The 23,200-nt window shown below is 34.4% G+C and overlaps 1 protein-coding gene across 3 annotated transcripts in view; it reads left to right on the top strand.

Annotated features, from left to right (window-relative positions):
- Nucleotides 1–22,898, top strand: part of SLC30A9 (solute carrier family 30 member 9) — a 35,564-nt gene extending 12,666 nt beyond the window's left edge. Inside the window, exons 9-19 of one of the 3 annotated variants that reach the window (XR_007203444.1) lie at nucleotides 1,618–1,720; nucleotides 3,565–3,620; nucleotides 4,953–5,088; nucleotides 5,508–5,547; nucleotides 5,991–6,062; nucleotides 6,511–6,618; nucleotides 7,541–7,706; nucleotides 12,114–12,243; nucleotides 14,989–15,102; nucleotides 16,581–21,768; nucleotides 21,859–22,898. Coding sequence is in view for 2 of the 3 variants with exons in the window: in XM_048302774.1 (XP_048158731.1) it covers nucleotides 1,618–1,720; nucleotides 3,565–3,620; nucleotides 4,953–5,088; nucleotides 5,508–5,547; nucleotides 5,991–6,062; nucleotides 6,511–6,618; nucleotides 7,541–7,706; nucleotides 12,114–12,243; nucleotides 14,989–15,102; nucleotides 16,581–16,625 (970 nt within the window). In the remaining variant the exon portion in view is untranslated. Of the gene's footprint in view, nucleotides 1–1,617; nucleotides 1,721–3,564; nucleotides 3,621–4,952; nucleotides 5,089–5,507; nucleotides 5,548–5,990; nucleotides 6,063–6,510; nucleotides 6,619–7,540; nucleotides 7,707–12,113; nucleotides 12,244–14,988; nucleotides 15,103–16,580 lie in introns of those variants that run through there. The other 2 variants (XM_048302774.1, XM_048302775.1) reach the window with 2 other exon arrangements.
- Nucleotides 22,899–23,200: the final 302 nt, after the last annotated feature.

The following is a 23,200-nucleotide window of genomic DNA, read 5'->3' on the forward strand; positions in this document are numbered from 1 at the left end:
ATTTTTAGTATGGATGTTTCTAATGGAAAAAAAAGACTGGGGGTGTTGTGGTCATTTCTACCTCCTTCTGTTTCTTACACTCATACAGAGAAAACAGACCTTTCCTCTTGCTTTCTAGATAGAGCATAGCTGTAAACATTGCATTCTCTTCATAAATACCTTTGGATTTTTGAGTATTGGTATACAGGAATGCTTGGCAGCCAGTCCAGGAGAAATTTGTAGAGATAGTTGTGTTGCTCAGTCATCTTTTCGTGGAGCTTTTTCAGAAGTTCAAGCTACTCTGGAACTCAAATATCTTACGACTTTTCAGAGATTTAAGTCAAGGCCAGCATCAGTGCTCCTTTGCTTGTGGTCCTGATATTTTTAAAGGATTTTGGCTTTGTCTCAAGAAGAATCAATCTGTCTTAACTTCTGCAGTTAGAATTATTTGGTAGACTTTTAACAAACTTCAGGTTTCCCCAGTGAGGATGAAATGTGGTTCAGTCAAAAGTTGAGTTGTTCTATGGATCCGTGTGTGAGGGTATAGACCAGCTGCACTGGAACACTTTTGTGTTAATAGCTTTGGTTTGTGTTCTGTTAAGATTTCCTACTTTCAGGTCCATGCAGATAGAAATGAGGTAGCTAAATCAGTTCGGTACAATGGAGCAAATACTTTCTGAAGTGGTGGTGACTGATGTAGAATGTAACTTTGTTTCCAACCAAATCAGAGCATTTTAGCTGCCTTCTCAGAATCTGCTGGGTTTGCTTCCTCTAACTTGAATGTAACTTCTGGCACGTGTTGTTAAAATACGCCACTACAAGATGTTGTTAAAAGTTTCTTGTAACACTTAATTTCTTTAGATAATTTAAAAAATTGGCAATAAATGAAACTCATGTTAAAAAAATATAGAGGAGGATATTATAATTCTCTAGTCTGATTTTCTGTGCAATATGATTATAGCAGTTAACCTGCTGATTCTGATGATGTTTGAAGTGAGAATGTAGACTTGGACTTTAGTGCTAATAGTTACCTTTGTGCAACATAGGACAGTGTTTACTCCAGTAAACCTGTAGCTGTAAAAATGTCTTCTTCATTCGCACTGAACATCTTAATGGAGAAGTTCCATAGATAATTTTTACAGTGTAATCTAGTGACAGCCTTGTCTTCCTGTCTCTTGCCTTCCTGTCTCTTATCTTACATTTGTATCCTACTGAGAATGCCTCAGACTGAGATTGAAGTAGGGAACCTTGCCCTATAGAATTGGGAGAGGATGTGTAGGAGGCAAAGGACTGAAAAAAATAGAAAAGGAAGTTGTTAAGACTTGTATTCTCCCACTGGTAGAAAATTAGTTGTTCTGAGTAGTGACTGTGATGGTAGTTTTCAGGAAGTGTTACTTGTTTGGGACTGCTTAGAAGTTAATGATTTTTGAACATTATCAAGTTTAGCTGAAAGGATATTTTTCACAGTAACCATGCAGAAAATCTATATGAGTTATCTGTCTGCACAGCTCTCTAATTATTAAACTGATATTTGAGTTTACCACTTTCTGGCAGGTAATGCATGATTGTACAGCACCTGTGGTTTTGCTGTAAATATTAAACATCAAATATTTTGGTATTTCTTCTCTTTGTTTTCAGAAATGGGTTGAATTTTTTCTTTAAGCTACTTGCTTGGGTTTACACGGGTTCTGCAAGTATGTTTTCAGAAGCCATACATTCTTTAGCAGACACATGTAACCAGGTGAGTATTTTTTTCCATTCTGCTAAAGTTAGTACTTGTAATAAAACTTGGAATAAAGACAGATACTTACAGTAGTTGTTGTGCACTTGAATTAAAAAAAAAATAGGATGCTTTTTAATTTGTATTAATGTAAGAATGAGAAATCAGAATGTAGATTTTGAAGTTTTTTTGGAAATAAGTTGAAGGAGGGGAGTTTCAGTAAGAACTGTACTCAGCTACTTCATGGATCATGAGTGGTACTTGAAACTAAGATGATTTTGGTTAATATTTTGGTTCACTGTTAACTTGAAATGCTTCTCCTGTCAGTTATTGTAATATAATGTCAGACTTTGTTACTTATTCATCCCTAGGTAGAATAATGATGAGAATTTGAGCATCTTGTTTTCTTTTTCTATTCCTAGATTACCTTACCAGCCTCTCACAGCACAAGTAGCCACATACATGGCACGTTTACTTTGAGAAGTGAAGTGGCAGGCTCAGAATTGAGCCTGTAATATTAATGTGCAGGGATAAAATTAATGTTGTTTTTTCCACTGTTTTCTATAGTATGCTTGAAGCATGTGTTATGAGACCTTAAAATGATATTGCAAGGCTTTGGGGGGAAAAAAATCAACCCTTAAAGAAAGGGTTGAAAGAAAGGCTCATGCAGCTCAAGAAAGATGAGTCCTTGGGTAGCTTGTAATTCATAAAATGCAACAGTCTTGTGCTCCTCCAAATTTGAGGAATCTGTGGAACCTTAGAGCAGGCTGAATATCTTGAAAAGTCTATTAACATAGTTTTGGCAAACTTTTTCCTTGAGTTGGACCTAGTATGCTTTTCCGTCCCGGAAGACTGCGTTAGGACTCACATTTTGTTTGATGGTTTTATACAACCTTTCAGCTGTTCCAAATGTAAAGTGAAGACAGGGGTGCTCCTAATTCAACTGATAGTACTTAAATGTATGGGGAGGCCAGCCTTGAAGTGTTTGATTTTTCACTTGGCCAAGTGTGTCAATGTACAGGTGAACCAAGTTTGATAGTGGTATTATATACATTGGAGAGCTATTCTTTTAAATAGTTTTTTTTTTAATAGTTTTTTAAATATCAAAGTTGAACGTTCCACTGAAATGTGGAGGGTTTGTTTTGTTTTTTCAAATAATTGAGTGTGTGGTTGTGGGAAAAACACAGGAGAAACCTTGCTGCCTCAAAGCAGCTTGCTGCTGCTAAGACTAAAGTGTCTGCATTTTAGTATTTGTTACTATGTTTCATTATCCATAGTCCTAAAACAAAACATGTGCTTTGCAAAATTCAGGTCTAGATTTATAATTTATTGCATCAACAACTTAATACATGCCTAATTAAATATATGCCAGATAGGCAATTTAGATGGCAGGGGGTTATTTCTTCCTTCAAAATATGCTGAAAAGTTGCAGTGTAAAGTTACTGCTTTAAATATTATGTCATCACCATACTACACCACAGTCAGTATAATTTCTCTTCAAGAGGGATTTATTTAAAAAGCTTTGTTCCATGAGCAACTTCATTCCTTTGCGCTGAAGCACAGCAATAACACTTGTGATTGCATGTAATGTTCATTTTCAGTTGTAATTCTAAGTTATAATTAACAGTAATTATATATACACACCATATAATTGTGTATATATTATATATGTAGGTATAGCTAACAATTTTTTGGCAGTGGTAGATTTAGATGACAGATTTTGAGGATTATATTCCAGCTCTAGTAAGATATCAGTAGCAAAGCATATATGCAGTTCAACAAATTGCATCTATCTTTACCTTTCAAGTTGAGTTGATACAGAATGTTTCTAATTTTTTTTCTTTTTAACCTTTTGTCTTAAATAGGCGTTGCTAGCTTTGGGCATCAGTCAGTCTGCACGGACGCCTGACCCTAGTCATCCGTAAGCTTTTTGAGTAAATAAAGATTTTGGTAACTATATATAGGAGTAAGATCAGTTCTTGTTTGTGCATCGCCTTGTTCTTTTTAATTTGCTGTTTTGTGTCATTTCTGAAATGTATTGTTTCTGATTTTACAATAGATAAAATAAGAAAAGGGTTTTCTTTCAAGCTGCAGGGGTTGTAGTTTCAGTGGCTTGGTGCATGTTTTGATTGGTTTTTTGTTGGTTTTTTTTTTCATGGTATGCTTTTGCTATGTTTTCTTTTAATTGACATTATTTCTCTAAGTTGTTGTGGGCTCTTCTGCCTCTTCCAACTAATAGATCTACTTTGTTTTTACACACTGTTCATGTGGATCACAGGATTTTTTAAAAATAAAAATTACTGTCCTCTTCCTTTTTTCAACAAGTGCTATTATGTGAGCCAGTTACTTGTACCATAAGGAGTTGTGTTTAACATTAACTGCTCTTTGTTTTTATCTAGTAATAGGGGTAGTACTTGATAAATTCTTACAAGTTCATGGAAGTTACAGCTGTACTCTACATTGTATTTTCTTGGGGTTGACCTGTTTTACTCTTCATATGTTTGGGCAAGTCATTCATTCTTTAAGCACTAGTTCAAAAATACATCTAATTTATGGAATTAGTTACCCTTTTTTTCATTAACAGCATCATTAAAATTTGAAAAATTTAAATCTTAGATTTGTGCAAATATTCATCATATCTCCTTTTTCCCTCTCACTTCTTTCCCTTCTTCCTCAATATAGACAAAAAAAATGCACTGTTTGTAGATGGAGTTAAAACCAAAAAAAGGAATAAATACATACTTTTAATATTGCTTTAATTCTTCCACTGCACTTAAAAACTGCAAGTGTTGAATGTCTGTAGTTAGCTGTACTACTGAGAGATGTATAAATTTTATTCCCTTTCAATTAGTATTATGAATTATGTAGACTGGCTGCTCACAAAACTAGAGTCCTCATTTAGAGGTAGCATTTCACTAAAATCTAAACCTGACGTGAATGTTGCTTGGTTTTTTTTTTTTTTTTTTCCAGTTGTAAAATCCTCAGTCATTGTACCAAAGCTAATACAGCTGTTTAAAAACAGGTTATAAAAATATTTATGCTTGGTGTCCTTGCATGTATTAGATATCCTTTTTCAAGTAGGCTGTTTTTTTTCCCCTTGGATTAGATTGGATTTAGCTGCTTTGTCTTAAATAGATGCCAAGTCATATGATGATAATTTAAGGCATGTAAAAATTGATGGCAAACTTTGAGATATGTTTGTAGAGATGTAGAATCTTATATTCCTGAAATAATTTTCTTTCCTTTCTTCTAGGTATGGTTTCACAAATATGCGCTATATTGCCTCCCTGATTAGTGGAGTTGGCATTTTCATGATGGGTGCAGGACTTTCTTGGTATCATGGGATCATAGGTTTACTCCACCCTCATCCTGTAGAATCTCTTCTGTGGGTAAGCTAATCTTGTTCGGTATTGTATTTAAAACCAGTGACTTAATAAAAAATAGTGTCATAGTCTGAAGTTCTCTTCGTGAGTCAGTTTGAATCCCAACACAATTAACTCAAACCATTTTTAATGAAAATGTGTTTAAAGAAAAAAAAAAACCTTTTAAGAGCTACAGTTGATCTTGGAGCAAAATGAGCTGTTCTCTAAACCCTGCATCTTCCTTTTATAGCCCCCACCAAGAGGTCCTCCTTTCCTGTTTTGGAATATATTGCATGAGTCGAATATTACTGGTTTCCTTCTGTTTAGGAAAATTACATGGCACAGTGTGTAATGTGGTTCTGGAATGCTACGTTTGGATAGCCTGTGGTGAAGAGATCTGTAGAAATACGCATATAATATAGTAACTGATTCTTTTTTCCTTATAGGCATACTGCATTTTAGCAGGGTCATTGGTATCTGAAGGAGGTATGTTGTTTCAAGTTCCTATTTCAGTATTTGTAATCTCTTAAGATTACTGTGTCAGTAATTACAGTAATAATTGATCCTTGCTCACGCAGTGAAGTTTTGAGCTCTGTTGCAAATACTTGTAAACAAACAAAAAGAAACGTGTGAAAACTTTTCTTTTTTATATATGTCTATATAATAAGAAGTTGAAGAACACATAATTTGGGAAGTAGACATGGAATGCCTTTTTGGTATTAAACTATCATTGAATATAACTGTTCTGATTTGTATGGGAGATACACGTAGAAAAGAAAGCAACTATGCTTTATCTTTATTCAAAGTATCAATAATCAGAGCTTTCTTTATGATCTGTTGCTATGATATAAAGAAAAGTTCCCTCTTTTCAAAATGGAAACAAGTCTTTTTGCCTCTAGCATTTTTCAGCAAAAACTTTGTTGTTTCAGCCACCCTCCTTGTTGCTATAAATGAAATTCGGAGGAGTGCTCGAGCCAAGGGTCTCTCATTTTATCAATATGGTATGTATCATTATAGCAGTAAAGTATGTGGTTATTTAAAACACAATCTGTTCACTACTATTTGCATAATGATAGAAACCATTTTCTGTTTTCCCTTTTCCCTTTATTGATCTATTTTCTATTCTACTAACAAATAACATTTTACAAATTAGGTGAAAACTATTCATTTAAGAGCACTGCTTAAATACTTGGCTAAGTGCATGTATTTTTCAGGATAAATTGCCCTTTTAATTTTTCTAACATTTTTGAGATGCTTCCATAACTGGGTTTTTCTGTGTATGTATAAATGCTTTCAGAAGTGTGTGCATATGCCAAAATTCAGATTACACCTATATACTTGCATAAATTGTTCTTTTAAATTGCTGTTGTTATTATAGTTTAAGTACTGTGCATAATGTAGTAAAGCTAAGCTTTCAAAGCAATGTAATTTTTTTTGTTGTATGTACAGTTGTGCAGAGTCGTGATCCCAGTACCAATGTGGTGTTACTGGAGGATGCTGCAGCAGTTCTGAGCGTGGCTGTAGCTGCTACCTGTATGGGTCTGACTTCTTTAACAGGTAAAATTCTGCACAGAGGCAAGCAGAATGTGGATTTCTTCCCATGCATGATATGAACATAGAGCATTTCGTTTGTATTGGTTGCCAAATATGTCTCTGCTCTTTTTTTCTGATACTTGTACTCTGTAAGCAGATTTTTGAGCTATTTTGTCATACAAACTAAGTTATTTTTTACTAAACGTAGGATGATCTGTGTAGCAAATGGTTCAAAGAATGTCTTTGCTGCATAGTTAAGTTTTCTAAAGAGGGATGATTACTTATTCATCCCTTTTTATGTATTGATTTTTAAAGACAATAATTATTGGAATTTTGTTTCTTGTGGCTTCTAATGGCTTCATTGCGAGTTTCATTTTTTATATAGAATTAATTTTTAAATTTCATTTCTAGTTTCCTTCATCAGCTTAAAAACACAGTATTATTTCTGTGGATCTGAACATGAGTGTTTGAAACTTATTAATAAGTACTATATTCCAGAAATGGTTCATACTTGCAAATTTTTGAGTTACTGATAAAAGAACACTGGATTTTGTGCTGCTACCTATGTTGAGGTGGATATAACTTTGTGTATAAATTTATGTTTACTAATATAGAAACACATATACAGACAAGAGTTTACTTGTTTATTAGTCCTGCAGGAGACAGGAGTGGTCCTAGGAGGGACTTAAGGATTTATTTTAAGATAGCTTGTTTTCTTCCAGCTTCATTATGTTCCTCAGTAGGAAAAAATCTCTGCTGAATTAAAAAAAAAAAAACCTAAAAAAAAAAAAACTTGAAAAAAAAACCCCACCAACCAAAAAAATCTCACTAAAAAGCAAAACCCAGAAAACACCTCAAAACTATGTACTCTTTTCAGTGTGAAATTGGAATTCTCTGCTATATTTTAGAAATACTCTGTGAAACTAATTTGCTCTATCTTGTTTAGGAAACCCGTATTATGACAGTGTGGGGTCTCTAGGTGTTGGAACTTTGTTAGGAACTGTGTCAGCATTTCTAATCTACACTAACACTGAAGCCCTGCTGGGACGATCCATTGAACCTGAACAACTGCAGCGGCTCACTGAGTTACTGGAAAGTGATCCTGTAGTAAGGTAAGGATCTTTACAGCTCAGTCTCTACTATGAACAACAAAAAGCAAGAAAATAACATTTAATGGGAGAAGTCTGGTAAGATTATTTTTAGTGTGGAATCTTCTGTATTGGGATTCTAGAATCTTTATTATTGCTGACTTCTATTTCTGTGCTAAAACTTTCAGTAAGTGAATACTTGGATCTCTCGGGTGTTCAACAGCTAAAATAGCATTGCAGATATGTTCTAACAGCCACATTAACTACAGGAATTGACAGTGACTTAATGAGAAAGCCATCACAGACTTAAAACTATTTTCAAATGCATGAAATGCAAGTGCTTAAATGATACTGTTATGTTGCTTGAATAGTTTATTAGCACTTAAATACTTAAATTCTGTTAATATTCAGTGTGTGGAATTCTATAGCAGTTGGCAGGATGTGCTACAGTGGTATTATGATGCAATGGATTCTGCATGTTACATGCTTATAGAATTAACTCAATGCTAATTTCTCCTTTGCAAGTCTGCAATTTGTAGTAAACTTACAGCTCATCGTAATTCTAAAATCTTGCTTAAATGCTTTTCAATGAGCTATTTTAGCTTTAACCCTCTTAACCTTGATTTAGAAGAAAACTTATTTTTGTTTTCTTCTAAATCTTTATTTAGGAATATATTTCTGTGTAAATCAGCTGAAATATTCTAGTGCTTTTTAAATTTGTAGTAAGTTTTGAGCTGTGAAGGAAAAAAACCCAAGCCCATTAGTTAATGCCAGAGTACTTGAAAGAAACTAAGTGCTGCATCCTCACAGTTCCAGGCAAGAGGTCTGGACGACATGCCCTTCATTCCAGAAACTAAACAAGATTCCTATTTGGAATACAATTCTGTTAGTACTTTCACATGTCAGTAACTAAATTGAGTATTTGTGGTGGCCCTGGGTTAGTCTGAATGGTGAAGGATGTGTCAGCAGTGCTGTGTTAGAGAAGGTGAATTCACATGACTATTTGTATGGGACTTCTATAGTTCTTTTTTTCGAAATGTGCAGGTGGCTTTTGCTTGTCTGAGGCTGAAATAATAAAATTTCTCCCAGGCCAAGTACCATTTTATATTGTATTCTGTTTTATAGGTGGCTCTAACTTCTCAACAGAGCAGACTTAGTTCACATTCTTCTTGCTGTAGATTTTTTTTTTTAACAAGAAGTACCTTAATTTTAAAAAAGCGTGAATAATAAAAGAAGTAAAGACTTAGTGAGAAACTGTGTGTTTTTATTTTCTGGAGGTTAGAAGCTGAAACATGTTTAGGTGTTTATCATACCTTCTGTATGCACTTTGTCTTCAGTTATCTCTTTCTTAGATCCATTACGTTATCAGCTTTGATTTCTTTCAGTGCCCAGTTTGTCTTTGCCCAAGTTCTTATAACAAGCCTACTATCCCTAGCTCGGTTAACATACATCATCTAATAAAACATCTGGTCTTAATCTCAGTTCTCTGTGATGTAAACTTACATTACCCTTGCTTGTTACCCTTGCGTGTACTTTGGGGAAAAAGCTGAAAACAAACAAACCAAAGGCTGAAATAAGAAAAAAAAATCAGGGCAACTGAAATGAGGAAGTTTTTTAACATTAACTATTTCTTCAAAGGGAAATTAATGACTGGAATTAGTGTTCTTAGTATAATTCTTCTCTCCATCTTTCTCACTATTTTTCCTTCAGTTGTCAGGTGAAGTTGTCCTCAGTTAAATGGATGGACTTGTTTACTGTTCTTAAATTTTGGCACAGTGGTGTTAACCTGGTTTGTTTTTGTTTTAATTCTCATCAGTATTGCAAGATGAAAAATCAATTTGCATTCACAGTTATTCTTAGTTCTTTTTACTCTTGAATATAAGTTATGGAACCTGCTGGATTAGAAGTATTTTTTTCCATTTAAATATCCAATATGCTTCTCTCCTATTAGTAGGAAAATGCTTTGTTGTACTAATATGATCTTGCTTACATTCCATTCTTAACTCTCATTGACACCTTTGGTGCCTAAATCATTCTTGTGGTCAGCTTAACTGAACTGTGGGAAATTAGCCTTTCATAACTGTGAAATAAAATATGTGATGTGGTACAGACTCTGTCCTGATTCTGTTCTTATGGAATTTAATCACAGATTCCTAGGCATAAGCTATTCTTAGTGACAGTTTCATCTTTAATTTTACTTCATTGTAACAGCTGTTGGGTAGTTGTGCTTCTGCTGTGCTGGAAAATCTGTCATTCTGGTTTGGACAAAAACCAAAACTATTACAACCAATTGCTCAAAAGCAGTAACTTGATGTTCTCTGACAAATTTTTCATTAATGTGAAACTTGCTCTTTTCCCTGGTTAGAATTGATGTTGTCTACTAACCATCCAGAAGTTTCCATAAGCAAGCTTTGTAGCTTAAGCTTTAGCATACACATTTGTATTTTTGAATGATTAGTGATTTTTCTCCTCTTGGCTCACTGTCTTATCTTTCCTGGTCAGATTATATGCACAAATTCCTTCACATTTATAGAATATGCATAATTTCACTGAATTTTATCAGGCTGCTGCTTAATGAGAATCTCAAATATCATTTATTATCTTCTTGCTTAGCTCTGGTGGGCACCTGATATGTCTTCAATATTTTTGAATCACATGGCTCCAAATTCCCTTCATTAACCACACCTGTTGTCTTAAATAGCTTCTTTGTGGTGAGGTAGTTTGATGCCATCTAGTTTACTCCCATTAATACTGTTTTGATTTGATACCTTCCCACAGAATAGTTGTGTAAATTGGAATGGAGCTGGAAAGACTTTATTGCTATCAGTAAGCTGATAGTTCTTTTAATCTGCTTAAATATTTACGAAGATGTATGTTTTGGTGTCTCTATATTTAGTTCATGTTCTGTTTCTTTTTTAATATACTTACCTCTCCTCCACCTTGAGTATTACAAGAAGTATTCTGTAAAAGCGTCCTGTGATTGTTCATCTTAAAGTTTCTGTCTCCTGTTCTTTTTTGGCTGTTCATTCTAGCAGGCTTCTTCCAACATACATGCCTTCTGCTTTCTTCCTGCACTGCCTGTGAAGTTATTTCTGATTTATAAACATTCAGATGCAAAGAAGCATTTCCAGTTGGGAAGAGTAAATTTGATTAAGACAAAGAGTGTGCTAAATGTAAAGATTCAGTGAAATTGTACAATTTAGCAAAATAAATGGAGGTAAAGTTTGGTACTTTCCATCAAGTGAGCTGCGTTGCTAAATCTGAATTTTTGTGTTAGAATTTACCAAATTGTCAAGATTGCATTTTTTCTGTTAATAAACTAAAAGTCTTTGAAATATTTTATACTTGTTTTACTTCGAAAATGTCAGAAGCAGGAATTTGAAAAATGTGAAACTTTTGTGATTTGTGTCCCGTGTTTTAGACTCCACTTATTTTTTCTGACCTTGATGGAAAAATGTGGAAACTTACTCTGCAGTGGCAATTTTAAATTCTCTTGGCTTTAAAGATAAACTGAGTTTTTGCTAATATAATTAGGAAAAAAATAGACTATTTAATTTTTTTGAAATGCATCACCATATGTCTTGGTCCTGAGTTTACTTCTTATCCCAAAAAAATTAGGAGCTTGTTGTTTACTACCTATATTCACACATTAGAATTTGTCCAACAAGCTGGAACAAAACTGCTACAGAAAACCAGAATTTTTCAAAGGACCAAAATATAAACATTAGAGCTTTCATGTTCTAGTATTTATTAGGAACCTTTAAATAAATATACATTTTCAGCATTTACAAACAGGTGTATCTTGATAAGCTGTGATTAATAGTTCTGAAGGATCAAAAATGAGTTCCAAACAAAATATCCATAACTTTTTCTTATGTCAGATGTATTTTTGAAAATTCTCCAAAAGATCATGCCTTTACCAACTTTAGGAAAGGACACTTCTATAATTGCAATGTGTCCTTTCAGTGATTAACAATAGGTTATTGTTCCTTTCCTCAGAATTGAGGGTACTTAGATTGTTAAATAGTGTCATGTATATGTACAAAAACTTTGGAGTAGAAAATAAGTTGGACTTGAACTTTTAACACAGAATAGGGAAGTTCTCACACTTCTAATTGTGGATTTTTAAAAAATATACTGTTAGTCTAGTTCTAAATGTGTGATGCTTCTAGTAGTCTGGCTTTTATTGCAGTGATTTATAGATGTGATGGTGTTGCAGAAACCTGTCGAAGTGGTATAACCAGTTAAACATAAATCAGTATTTAATGGAACTGTGAGTGGGCAAAATGAGGATATTTTGTCAAAGGCAGTGACCTTTTAAAATTACAGGATCATTTTGTGGTGACAGTATTGTTAACTTGAGAAGTCAAACTTAGCTAGTGGTTTGTTCTATGTTGTTTTACATTTTCTTTAAAAATGTATATGTTTCAGAGCAATTCATGATGTTAAAGCCACAGACATGGGAATGAGCAAAGTGAGATTCAAGGCAGAAGTAGACTTTGATGGACGTGTTGTTACTCGGTCTTACCTGGAAAAACAAGACATTGAACAGCTGTTACAAGTATGTGTAAAAAATTGCTTTTGTAACCCCCAGTATCTGGTATTTACTTTCCAATTTCAAATACCTCTAAACCCAAGACTTGCAAGTAGGTGAGGTACATTTCACTTCTTCATTTGAAGGGTTGCAGATGTTCTTACTTTGTGTTAGTGTTTTAAATGTACTTACAGAGAATCGTATTATGTGCTGCTGAAAAAGTGCCTGAGTAGGAGGAAAGCAGGGGTTTTTTTTAACTCATTACCCTTGAGATTGGCTCAACTGGTCAGAGCCAGGTGCCAATAGTACCAAGGTTGTGGGTTTTCTCCCTACACAGGCCATTCACCTAAGTGTTTGAGTCGATAACCCTTGTGGGTCCCTTCCAACTCAGAATATTCTGTGATTCTGTGATTGTTTTGTTAGAAAATACAGATTTATAAAAAAAAAAAAAGAGAACATAATTCTTCTAATACATTTATTGAATTACAAGATCTGCAGTTAAAACTAGAAGCCTGTCACCTGCAAAAAAGCATCTGTTTAGTCAGAGCCATTTAGCCTGGCTGTTGGTGATGCAGTATTAGGGTTTACAGGTCCAGCTGTTCAGACTGGGTGTGAATATGGATTGCTTGCATCACATGATTCAGCATTTTGGTGATGTTTAAAAATTACCATCCTTAAGTGTCAGTCTCTGATTTTAGTATAGTTCAGTGTAGCTTTTCTTAATCCTTCTTTTCAATATAGAAATGCAGAGATGTTCTCTGCTATATGGCAGAACTATGAAATATGAAGAAAATAAATATTATCTAAATCAAAAGGAGAGTTTTAAGTGAGCAAAATGTTTTGCTTCCTTACCAGTTTTCACTGGTAAATTTGCTTGTGTACAAGATTTCTTTCTTTTCCACCCTTTCAAAATGAAATACAGATGTCAGATGTCTGCATTTTATGTCTGTCCATTAAAAACTACTTAGAAGTTATCAGAGTTTACCTTTAAATTTTACATTGCAATTTTTTAAACCATTAGTATCCCAGTTTTAAAAACATGTCAAATTAAGAATTATGTATGTGTATGTACAGTACAATATCTGACCTGTTCATCTACTGGATTTCAATATAATACATTTTGGAGAGGAAGAGTGCTATCAGCTTTGTACTACTGAGGCACTGCAAGTTTGCCTGGTTGCTTTGCTGTTGCAGTTTTCAGTACGCTAGTCTTCTTTTAAATGCTTTGTTAGATTTTATTCTTTACCTGCTATTTCCCTTGGCAATTGCATGCAACCTTCACCAGTTCTTCCAATACTTCTAGTATTGTTGGAAAAGATCTTCCTGATTGCTTGTAGGTTGGCAACTGTTTCTTACACAAGTCATTGTTCTTTCACATAGTAACCTCATGTCAGCTATAAAACCATTGGTCCTTTCAGTAGGATTCAGCCATCTGAAGTCAAAGGTGAACATCGTGCTTGCCTTTTGATCTATACTTTTTCAAATAAGCAGCTCATTCAACTAGCACTGCTGTCAACATTATTCTTTCTACAGTTGTGAAATGTTTGTTGAAATGCTGTCATTCAGATTACCTTGGCTTTTTTCATGTTAGACTTGCCGTGATCATAGTCATGGGTTATTGTGGTTGAGATATTTTTTAAGCTTGATCAATTACATTATTCCTCTTCGGTTTTAGAGTAGTGAGAAGGAGAAAGAAGTTGATGTCATGTACTTGAATGCACAAGAAGAATTAGCTGTTTCATAGTTTCTGTGTCTGTTTGCAATAACCTATTTATCCCAAACATACTGCAGCTGAGATAAACTACAGGACAAATGGCTTCCAGACAGCTTAGTGTGAGACCTCTAAGGAAAGCTCATGGCTTTAAACTGAAAGGTGATAGATATAAATGAGATATAAGGAAAAAATTCTTTACTGGGGTGGTCAGAGTGGTGAGACAGTGGAACAGGTTGCCTAGAGAATTGTGGATGTCCCGTCCCTTGAAGTGTTTAAGGCCAGGTTGGATGGGGTCCTGAGCAACCTGGTGTAGCAGAAAGTGTCCCTGCCCATGGCAGTGGGGGAGCAACTAGATGATCTTTAAGACCTTTTCTGACCCAAACCATTGTAAGATTCTATGGCAATACTGTAGTACCTGCTTTGGTGCTGCTGAAGTCTGTGTTCTTTTGGAGGGTGGAGTATAACATTCTTTCTTCCTTAATGTCATTCCTTCAGTTTCATATGCTGTTGGTCTCTTAGTCTGAGTTCCTGTCAATTGTCTTCAAGTTTCTGATATTATGGAGGAGTCATATTTACAGCAGTGTTTGTAGTAATCCTTATGGACTTTCAGATGAGTTGGTTATGTGATGCCCAGAGTAGGCAGTGTAATGGAATAGCAAGAATGTAGAAAATGGGGAAAGAATACACAGGGTGGTGAGACAGTGGAACAGGTTGCTCTGCCTTGCTGTGACAAATACCTCAGAAACTTCTAGAAAATGAATGAAATTCTCTAAACTTATTTGGAAAGTTGAGGAGGAAATCAATTAAAGATAGAAGAAGGTTTTGTATCACATGCAGGTGTAATGATAGAGCCAGCTGTTTTCATCTAATAGATGCTACTCTTCTGTGTCTTTGAGACATAAGAACAGATGATGTTTTGAGAGTAAATGGCAAAAGCTGAAGTGTTTTGTTTAGGTTTTTTTTTTTCCTCCCTCTTGAAATATGTCAAGACCCTCTGGAGTGTTATTCCTTTATTTTCTTTTCCTCATCTCAGTCTCTTAAATTTAATTTCTTCCTAGGAAATTCAGCAAGTGAAAACTCTTGAAGAATTAGAAGCCTTTATGCTTAAGCATGGTGAGAATATCATTGACACTCTGGGAGCTGAAGTAGACAGACTTGAGAAGGACCTGAAGGTAAATTTAACTGCTTATTAGTAGTGCTTATTCTGTGATATATTTTAAACAATATCACTGCATCTAATTTTTGGGATTTCATTTGTAAATATGAGAGAGAGAAAGAGGCTGATATTATGAATGCAAATTTTCTCGCTATAGTTTTATTAACTAAGTTCTGACCACCAGCAAATCCTTCCTTTGCCACTGATCCATTTGTTACGTATTTTGTTCCATTTCATACCAACACAGAACAAATTTTCACTAAATAGACCTGAATGTGTCTTTGTAACTGTATTCTCAGAATTTCAGATTATTTATAGGCTGTTGAATTCTGTTTTGGGTATAAAAAAGTACTTTTTTTTTTTAAGCTGGTTCTTAGCATTCTATCAAATATTTCTGGGTGATGGGACTGCTACTCAACATCTTTCACTCTTGTTTAAGCCGTATAGTGTTTATTTGACTTTACAAAAGCCTCTCAGCTTTCTTATGATTTTTCTTTTAATTCTGCTATTTAAATATCTTCTGGCAGATGCAAGAAAGGGTTATTTCCATTTTTAATTTTGTAAGTATATTGGGGCTGTCAGTCTTACCTTTCTGGCATGAATTCAGAACTACAAGAATATTGACCCCCAGATAAAAGCAGTCCTGCCATGACTCTCTTTTCTGGACATGAGACACTACTCAAGAGCATGGCTGTCCTTGCTTGTTATATTTCATAAATATTCTAGTTTAAGCTTCTATCCCTAGGTTTGTCCTGTTTTAAAAGTCAAAATACTGTTTTTGAATTTAATTGCACTATCTGAATCAGTTCTTCCTGTATGGTTTTGGAGGAGCAGGATCATGTCTAAATTTTTTATAAACATAGATATGTTTTTTTGGTGTAGGCATATATATAGTGATTGTGTTGGTATTGAATATGCTTTACTAAACATACTAGTCATGTTCACATGCTGGATGACTCTGAAGTCATGACTTTCTCATGGATTATACAATTGATATAATGATGATAATGTATTTCTACAATATCAGAAAATGAATATTTCTTAATAGAAACAGTATTCTGAATCTTTATAAATAGCTTCAGTGGCATAGAATAAAATATTTCAAAAATCTTACCCGTTATTCAGGAAAGTATCTGTTAAAACTTTAAGAAAGTGGGATATGTACATGTACGTGTTCTGAACAGTTTTACATAAAACTCTACTGCCTTTTTAAAATTGAGAGCTCCTCCATACTTTATAAAGCATAAGAACTAATTTATTCATGATGTTGAAAAGTATTTTTCAAATAAAAAGATGACCTAGCTTTCAAAAAATGCCTTATAATATGGACAATGTTTGTTGAAACTCTTCCTCATTTTAAAGTAGTCCCTATGTTACCCAAAAAGGGGATTTGTTATCCAGTTGACAATATCATACAAGAAATAAATTACTTGTAATGATGCACAAAAATGTATTTGAATATCTTCAATACATTGTTTTTAAATTTTATTTCAGCAACGAAATCCTGATGTTCGTCATGTGGATTTGGAGATACTGTAGAGCTGAACAGGAGAAATCTTCAGGTTGCTACCCTTGTGGAAAGAAGTCACGTAAAGGGCTGAAAAGCTTCAGAAATTGCAGTGACCTCAGCACCATACTTCGCTTCCTTTGCTGTAGGCTTCCTGGACTGTTAGCACTGCTTCTGTTTCTGGAAGAGCGCTAGACTTGCAGACAAAAATTTCCATGGCAAAATCAGTTTCAAAAAGCTACTTGAGTTAAATTCCACAGGGGAGTCTGTCCAAGTATATTTACTGCGATTCAGAACTTAAACCTTGAGGTTTAGTTAGGCATGTACAGCTGCCTGAAACTATACAACACAGTTTTTCCATTTGTGTCCCTTTGCAGTCAGTTTGCACTTCTTTAGTTTCTTTCAAGATATCATTAAAGGTTCTTGGGAGATATTAAGATTAGCTAGGAAGAGTTTGTTCCAGTGGAACCTGCCAACCTTAAATTGTAATATTTCAAATGTGTGATTGTTTCACAATTTTTCTTTTCTATGAGATAAATTGTTTCAAATGGGTGCTGGCCTTATCTCAAGTACCATGACCTGGAAACCTGCTTTTTGCCACCATTACAATTACAACTGTACTTCAGGGAAACAAGGTTTTTCACCTCAGAGGAGCCAGCTGTATGGGTTTAGCCAGAGTATATTAAGTTACTGTGAAAAATTACTATGTACAAATTTCGGTGCACTTCCTCTCTTTAAATTTTGTTTCTTTTTTTCCTTACTTTGACACTTGTTTTCTTATTTGTAAGTATCTTCAGATGTAATCTGGGAGATATTTATGGTAGTGCTTATTAAAAGTTACCTGGCATTTTTGGCTTTCTATATTTTAATAGACTCTATTGCCAGATATGGTCTTTGCTAGAAGATGCAAGAGATGTAGCTGGAATATATAATAGTAAAAACGATCTATTTATAATTAAACAAATGAATACATTGTATTTTTAATTTATTTACCTTTAGATATTATCTGAATTCAAAACCACTTACTCTGCATTTTTTCATGACTTGAGCTTGCTTGTTTGGGAGAGTAATTCTATCAGTGGTCCTCAACAATCCAGAGATAAGTGATTAGTTTATAACTTTGAAATGTGAAATTCTACAACTGTGTACAATTGTCTCAAGGCTTTCTGCAGAAGGTACTCAAGTTGTACCAGATTCTTTGAGACCCAGCCTTTATTAATAAGGCTGTGAGTACTGAACATGCAAGTTGAAATATAAGTGAAATAACTGTATTTAAATAGCACTGAGGAAAATTACTTATGCACTTTAACATAAAATTAGATTTGCTTATGGGTGAGTGTGGTAATAAGACCATCCTAGTAACTCAGTTGCTGAGTAATGACTAACTTGCTGAAAGAAGGAATGTTGATATGAAACACAAGTCTTCAAAAATCAATTTCAAGATTATATTATAAGCATTGCAGCAAATAATTGTGGAGACCAATATGTCCAGATTTGACTAAAAACATTTTAGAATATTTTTTTTTCATACTAGGTGTCAATTACCAGTGAACTATGAGAATTTAAAATAACATGCCTTTTTGACAACTGCAAAGCACTTTGCATGCTGGTCATTTTAAGTAGAAAAACATTCCAGAGTTAAGTTACAGATGGGGCTTCACATACAGTAATTGTGGGTGAAAGGATCTCCTCAGTACCCTTTTCCATAATTCCTATTCACTGGTGGCTTCTTTATAGCATATTCCCTTATTATGGCTAACTTAAAAGAAGGGTTACTTTATCTGGTTTTCTCCTATTGTAGAAATAGTTAGTATATTTAAGCCTGATGATTTAAAATGCTGTTTAAAGGTAATTTGGAAGTCTCCCATATCAAATAAATACAGCATATTTTAGCACATTATAAATAATTTGCCTTTCTCCTTGCCCTTCTACGTGAAATTCATCTCTTCTCAGAATGCACTCTCCTGGTATTAGTCTTATTCATGAAGAGGACTGGAATCTGGTAACGCATAACATGTTTTCTTCTCCCTAGAATATTTATATGGATTTTGAATTTGAATAAACACATTAATAAACCAGTTATTTCAGAAATCAAAAACCTGAAGAGAAGTAAAACTGGGAAAATGTTCTTCTTGCAGAGGTTAGTGAAGACAGCCAGTGTGACCAAGTGGTTTGCGTGCTGGAGTTACTGATGAATGAGTAGTGTCAGTGTGCAGTTTGCAGTGCAGAACTTTCCCTGCAAGGTTAGTAAATGTTATCTCAATAGCAAAATGTTCCTGTATTGTTTTCAAGAGGAGGCATGAGCTTATATTCTTACAGAACATATGCTCCAAAACCCTATAAAAATGTTTTTTTTATTCATTGGAGATGTAATTCCTCTGAATTCTGATCTTAATTTCCTTATTTGAGTCAGAAAAATACCCATCCACACCTTTGTTTATATTCCAAGATAGAATTCAGTTCCTTGTCTCCCAGTTACATTACTGATTATAGCATCACAATATGTTAAATTCAAGATGCCAGGACTTGAATGTTTTTGGGTACATTACAGTTGACCAGTCTGAAGACCCAGTTCTGTTTTTTAAAGTGACCTGGATGGTGATGTACTACAAAAAGGCAGGCAGACTGGTTTTGGCAGTACCTTGGAAGTTTACATGTCATGCAGTTGGATGGAAGTACTGATTCATTGATTCGTTGCCAGGTCGGAAAGGAAAGTAATTCCAAGCTGTTACATTTTAATTTATATGTTATAATTTACAGATTGTTCTTAACAGATACAACATTTTTACTGCTTTTTTTTCCTTTAACTGTCTTTATAGTCAAAACCTTGAGGTGATGTGGGTCCACTACTTAGTTTACTTTTGCTTTAATGTTTTTGGGGAAAATAATTAGCTAATACGTTGACATTTACATGATAGAGTCCTCAGATTAAAGAACTGTACAAAGTGTGGAGGAGTGAATCTTTTCTTTATCACAAATGCAATTACAAAATGGTTTTTCTGATTGATTTTAAGGAAAAGAAATGGGATTTATCTAACAATAAAGTTATATTCTAGGATTTTTTCAATTAAGGTGTGGTGTTTTAAAATAATTTATTTCTGTAGACTGGCCTTGCAGGTTCTATTTTTTTCAAATTGTGTTCAAAGTGTGGCTGCCCTCTCTGCTTTGTGGGAGATTGCTTACATGCTGTGCAGTGTCTCATAATTCTGTAAAACTTGTGATGTCTGAAAAGCTTGTCTTAGTGTTCCAATATACTGAATGATCTTAATGTATTTTAAATCCAAGCTGGCTGGATACTAATAATATGTTTTTCTGTAGATTTTTTTTTTCTGTAAAACATAAAATTTGGAAGTGATTATCTTACCCCCAGCAATGAACTTCAAGTCTGAATTGTCTCCATTATACACCAGAATTCAGCATTTGATGTGGTCTCCTTTTCCCCCTCTACCTTTAAAGCATTTGTTAAGGATACAGTGGTAGTAGTAAATACCTCAGTGGATCACTGTATTACACAGACTGTTTGGTGGTTTGTGTTCTGGTCCAGAAGTAGTGGGGACATGAGCACACATCTTTTAAGGATCGGTTTGCATCCTTTATCCCCTGTGACTCATCCTTGAACTGAAGGCTTTTTAGGCTCTATTTTTTTCCTTTCTTGAATTCCCACACAGATTTTATTGGTTTTTTAAAGTGATTCTTACTTTTAGAGGAACAGGCCATTATGAACAGCTTATGTTTTTAATAGCAGGATTAAATTCTACTCGTCTGTGAATTTTGTACTGTACTTCTTATTCATTAATAGTTGACAATAGAGATTACTGTTTTGAAAGCTACAAACCATTTTAGCCCAAACCAAGTTTTCTGATTCTGTCAGGTGCAGCTTTTTCAGCTGTATCTGAAGACTCAGTTTTTATTGAGAGATTTCTACTGCCCCCTCTTTGATAAGGAAGAGTACAGGAAGGTTTTTAGGTACTTTGTCTAGGTTATACATTGTTTGCAGTCCTGTTTTCTCCTTATTTGTAATCATTTTAGCTGTAACAAAGCTAACAATTTGTTTCTGTAACAAAGAAAAAATACACATTAAGGAAGTACCTTAGTGCTGAGTACATCAACTACAGTCTTCATACAAAGAGTTTTTATGCCTTTGTGTATTGAAAGTGTGGCAATTTTTGAAAATCGTCAATGAAGTAATCCTTCTTCTAAACTTGATTTAGATGCTTTCCTTATAAAGGAAACCAGAACACCATATTGTTTAAGATTTGAAAACAAAATGTTTCCTTTTATGGTCATATGTTCTTAAGGCATTTTGGCATAGTAGAACTATTGATGAATATTGACTCCTGTACAAAACCTGCCCTTCTGCTCATGCCTAAAGGCTTACAGAAGTGAATATAAAATGACAGTGTGCTTTTTTCCTTCTAGCTTAAGTATTGTGCTGCTACTATTCTTATTGTTGGCTCTGAATAGAGAGTACCACTAACATCTCTCTTGCAGTTTACCTGCATAATGTAAATGAGAAGTCAAGATGTACCAAAAAGATTTTTTTTTTATAGAGGGTTTGTGTAGCTTAAGTAATTTTTCCTTTCTTGTTAGTGAGACACAAATCATTAAGATCAAAAGTAGACTATATTACATAAAAAGAGTAATAGAAATCCAGGCTTTAAAGCACAATAGTTCAATTTTTGAAATGTATGTCCTTTGAGGAAAATAAAACAGAAGCTCTAAGTCGATATATGATCTATAGAAACTGCAGTCAGTCAGGCTTTGCTGAAGCAAAAGAAATTAAACTAAAAGTATGTGATAAAAAGAAAAGAATACAAGGAAGGAAAAGACCCAAGACATTGAGCACTTGGAAATAGGAAAGAATGACAACCATCTAAAAAACTTGTCCAGAAATAAGAAATTATGATTGCAGAAGAAAAGAACAGTAAGAAATTATATTTTATTAGAATGCACAAAACTAAATAGGATGATGTTTTCTTTCTTTTACCAATATTCTGATAGTTGAATAATTCCTCCCTCCCACTCCCAGCAAAAATTCATCTTTTTTTTTCCTGTACTGAAAATGAGAGCCTCTGTCTAATTATGTCCTGATATGGCGTTCAGCCTTGCAGGTACAAACGTATTTGTCCACTGAAAACGGCTAAGGGTGATGTAATCTCGGTCTTTGTTGGTGAGGTAGGTGTTTGGTAAGTGGAGGGTGAGTAGTGTTATTTGTGGTAATGGGAGCTGGAGTGAATTAAAGAGAAAATTAATTGATTCTTTCAGAGAGAAAATGACTGAAGCACCATACTGAATGTGCTGTGGAAAATGAGAAGCTCTGTTCTAAGGTCCAGAGAATTCTTGCAGTGGGCTGTAGTCACCGATGAATGTTAGTCTGTATTTTTCAATTTGCTGAGATGTCTGTGAATAAACAAGATTTCTAATTAAATCACATTCTGAAAAGGAGTTAAAACATTCAAAATGTAATGTGAAAGGATGTATGTTTTTAAAATACCACAGACACTACAGCACATTATAATAGATAGGCAGAAAATATTCAATATTACATGGGGCGCTTGTGGACATTTTTTTTTTCTGTGTGAATCAGAGCCACCAATTAAAATAAAGGGTCTTAGTTACTTTTTATAAGCATTACACTAACAGCAAGCCCAGTCAAATTTTTATATAGCCAGCATTCATAGTGCTGTTCTGGGAAGGAGGTGTCTGTTAAAATAGTGGAATACAGATCCATAATCTAGCATTAAGTTTGATTTTTGTAATCTAAATTTAGACTGTGTTTAAAACTTTAGGGGTTGTGATCAGCTGCTTCAAATCTGAAGTCAGAAGAAAAAAAAATGCAATTATCTGTAAATGATGTAATATAAAAGGGATTTTGTAAGTTTCTCTTCAAATTAAATATGCTGAAGAACTGTGTGAGAAGTGTTTGAAAAATGCCTGAAGCATTTGGAAACCGTTTTGGCTATTGCCAGAATGGTATTAAGTTTGAAAGTCAACAGTGAGGATTTTCACTGGTGGCAGAACTTTCAAAGGGCAATCTCAAAGTCAAAATCTATTTTTCCATGCAGCCTTTTAATCAGATTAACCAGCCCCTCCCCACCTGTGCCTTGCATTTTGGTGTATTGGCTTTTTCATTCTGTGTCCTGGTTAGTCCATATTAGTATGGGGAAGTCATTTTGATTTGTGGTGTAGACATTAAAATACTTACCTGCATATGTTCTTTGTTTTGTAATTATACTTAAATTCAGTACATTCTGTATCATGTCTGGAAGTTGTAATTACTCAGTAAAATGTTACATAGCCAGTAAGGGTTGTGTTCTGTTAATTTCAGCGATTTTATATGCATTGGAAAAGTAAGCAATAACACTGGCTTTAGGCAGCTGATGATTCACTATATTTCTGAATTCAAATTGCATATAACTATTTTATGGATGCAAAACAAAGTTTCTATCCATCTATTTATACTGGTTATTCAATTTGCCTTTGTGGCACTGGCACACATTGTTCAATAGCATGCATTTGGTGATGGAGCAACCTGCCCAGGCCAGCCAGCTCTCTTCTTTAGTTCTCTAAACCTCACTGGCAACTCCACCTTTCATCCCATTCACCC

This window comes from Corvus hawaiiensis, chromosome 5 (assembly GCF_020740725.1).
Source record: "Corvus hawaiiensis isolate bCorHaw1 chromosome 5, bCorHaw1.pri.cur, whole genome shotgun sequence".
In the NCBI taxonomy this organism is placed as follows: domain Eukaryota; kingdom Metazoa; phylum Chordata; class Aves; order Passeriformes; family Corvidae; genus Corvus; species Corvus hawaiiensis.